The 3,586-nt window shown below is 34.6% G+C and overlaps 1 protein-coding gene across 1 annotated transcript; it reads left to right on the top strand.

The window, feature by feature from the left end:
- Positions 1-644: 644 nt before the first annotated feature.
- Positions 645-1,457, top strand: LOC131183370 (probable disease resistance protein At5g63020; the record flags this gene model as incomplete). The annotated part of the gene is made up of 1 exon (XM_058154152.1): positions 645-1,457. A coding segment is annotated over one exon (813 nt), but the record flags the coding sequence as incomplete, so codon positions are not given.
- Between the last annotated feature and the right edge of the window lie 2,129 nt (positions 1,458-3,586).

Below are 3,586 nucleotides of genomic sequence, written 5' to 3'. Positions count from 1 at the left end.
CATAACAAAAAATAATTATATTTATTGTTAGCCGCAACACGAATTTGACCAAGTGACACGCACAACAAGAGCAAATTTCAGCATTATATATTTAATTTAATTAATTAAATTTTAATTTAATAATGTTATACTCGTTTTCAATATATATATATATATATTATATATATATATATATATATATATATATATATATATATATATATATAATGGATAAATAAACATAATAATAATAATAATAATGCCCTTGATTTATTTTAGCCAGCCAAACAGTGGCGAATCATTTTAATCTATATTTTATATAATCATATTTAATTTTTATTTCTTAATAAATTTTTTAAGTATAAAAATTAATTTTTTATTTTAAATAAGAAAATTGATCAAATCAATAAAATTAAAATTTTGTAAAATTTTAATTTTTAAATTGATGGTTAGTATTTCTAGCGTATACAATAATTTTGCGATATCAGCACATATTGGATTATCATAAATCACTCTCTGATAATTAGAATAAAATAAAAAAATTAGTAAATAAACACAAGAATTAATATATATATATATATATATATATATATATATATATATATATATATATTTTTTTTTTTTTTTTTTTGTTTAAACACAATAATAATCACTCTCCTTACTCAATCAACAACAGATATGCCACTATATCTAATAATTTTGATGTTGTGATTTGGGCTGTGGCTTCTAAAGATTTGAAACTCGAGAAGATTCAAGACCAGATTTGGGAAAAAATTGGCATTTCTGATGAGAAATGGAAAAAGAAAAGCTTCCGTGAGAAAGCGGATGACATATTCCATGTACTAAGCAGAAAGAAATTTGTATTATTGTTAGATGACATATGGCAGCGTGTTGACCTTGAAGAAATTGGGGTTCCTTTTCCTACAAGACAAAACAGATGCAAGATAGTATTCACAACACGCTCTTACAAAGTAGGCAGCCAAATGAAATCTGAAAAGATGATAGAAGTGAAACCTTTGGATTGGGAAGAAGCTTGGGCATTGTTTCAAAAGAAGGTAGGGGATATTGATCTTGATATTGTTCCTCTGGCTCAAGATGTTGCCAAAGAGTGTAGAGGATTGCCAATCGCTCTCATTACCATTGGTAGAGCCATGGCCAGTAGAATTACAAGGGAAGAATGGAAGCATGCTCTTAAGGCACTAAGAAGTTCTGTCTCAAGCCTACCAGTAATGGAGGATGAGGTATTTCAAGATATGGAGGTTGAGTTATCTGTACGATTGAAATTTAGTTATGATAGTGTGAGTAGTGATAAAGTTAAATCTTGTTTCTTATATTGTTCCTTATTTCCGGAAGACTTTGAAATTCCCAAACGTGAATTGGTAGATTATTGGATTTGTGAGAATTATGGTGATCGCAATGAATCATATTCTATAATCGGTTCACTTGTTGGGGCATGTTTATTGGAAGAGCAAGGCTAACGTGTGAAAATGCATGATGTAATTCTTGACATGGCTCTATGGATAGCCTGTAAATGTGAAAAGAAAAGCACAAGTTTTTTGTGGAAGCGGATGCCCAATTAACTCAAGTATTAGAGGTTGGAAAATGGGAAGGATCAAAATGGATGTCCTTGATGGCAAACTCCTTCGAAAGAATCCATGAAGTTCCTAGATGTCCTGATCTCTTGACTTTATTTCTAAGCGATAATCATCTTAAGGGAGATCGGTGATGGTTTCTTTCGATTTATGGATATATTAAATGTTCTAGACCTCTCAGGCACTGGTATAAGGGAATTGCCCATGGAAATATCAAAATTGAACTCATTGCAATATCTTAATCTGTCAAAGACACTGATAAGGCAATTGCCAGTTGAGTTGAAAATTTTGGTAAATCTGAAATATCTGAACTTGGAGAATAACATCGATCTAAATATGATTCCAAGGGGAGTCATATCTAGTTTATCATCATTGTAAGTTTTGGAAATGTACAACATTGGTTTTTGTGAGGTCCAAAAAAGGGAAGATAATATGCTAGTAGAGGAGTTACAATGTTTGGAACACTTGAATGAACTGAGCAGCACAATAACAAGCGCCTCAGGTCTCCAGAGTTATGTCAACACCCACACATTACTCAACTGTACTCGAGCTCTAAGCCTTCAATTGTTTCCTGATCCACAATCTCTCAACATTTGGTGGTTAGCAAATGCGAAGAATCTAGGATTTATATATATAGCTGGTCGAAGTGATTTAGGAGAGCCGGATGTTGATGTTGTCATGGAAGAGATAGAAACACATGATGATGCAGGTGGAGGTCTAGGCATGTCACGACCCAACCTATGGGCCGGACCGGCACTAGGACCTAGGCTAGCCTAAAGCCCTCGAGGCCCGTAGTAAGCCAAACTCTTCCTCAACCCAATCCTAAGGCCCATTTGGGCCCAATTTCAAGAATTCAACCGGATAGAGTCTAGCCATAAAATGGACCATACAATGGAGAGTTTTTTACTCGCCCAACCTGTAAACACAATATATAATCATCTGGGGAGCTCAGCTCACCCTCCACATGCTCATCATATTATAAAATCCAATGGGAGCTCAGATCCCTCATCCAATCCAGTCACGCATGCAATTAATATTCTTATAAATTCAACACAGTACTATATTACAGACCCAAATTAAATAAAATGCTCCTAACACATGCGGAGTCTAAAATTTAACTCAATTGTACAAAATACACTAAATACTACTAATTGACTTGCGAAGAAGAAGAGCAGGTTAGTCACAATAAGTAATCCTCCTGTAGCCTGGAAAAAAAATAGATGAATAGGAGTGAGCGTTTGATTTAGAGAGTAAAATACTAATTTCAACTACAATTTTTATAGCTAACTAAAGCTAATGCATACTAAGGAATGGAATGCAACATCATCATAAATTTCATACAAATCACATCATAGCAGTAAAAAGGTAATTTGGAGCACTCACACATCCAACACTGTTCAAACAGTACATATATGGGAGCTGATCCCCTATAAAGCTCTCTTAATCCAACCTTTGCCAGCGAGTGTCTCTCAAGCTGAACTTTCGCTTAATAAACCAAATGCGGGATCCCAGCGAGTGTCTCTCAAGCCGTGTCTACGCCGACTTATCTATAAAGGACCGGGTCCTAGTGAGTGTCTCTCAAGCCGTGTCTACCCATCCTGTCCATATCTAACACCATACCACACATATGCCAACGCACGCACACTGCTCCAAATTACCACAAACAACATATATAGCACTTCATTAATTAAGAATGCAATGTAAATCATGCATACTATTTAACTACATAGATATATATTTATAAGTGATGCGTGGGCATGCTTAAACATATAATAATATCAAAATTATAATTAAAATTAATATTTTACTCATAGACTTTAACCGAGGTCACTGCGGCGGTTGGGCGGAGGAGGAAGGCTGTCCCGGCTCACCTGACAATTCCATTATAATTGTTTAATATTTTTTACTCAATACAAGTCTAGAAAAGATCAAAGATGCCCTAAGTCGTGCCGAAAATTCGGCAGAGTCTCCCCTATACCTAGGACCTACCCAACCTGCAAAATGGTTCAAATAAC

This window comes from Hevea brasiliensis, chromosome 1 (assembly GCF_030052815.1).
Source record: "Hevea brasiliensis isolate MT/VB/25A 57/8 chromosome 1, ASM3005281v1, whole genome shotgun sequence".
Lineage (NCBI taxonomy): Eukaryota > Viridiplantae > Streptophyta > Magnoliopsida > Malpighiales > Euphorbiaceae > Hevea > Hevea brasiliensis.
Note: the sequence above shows the minus strand (reverse complement) of the source record. Positions and strands in the feature narration are given on the sequence as shown.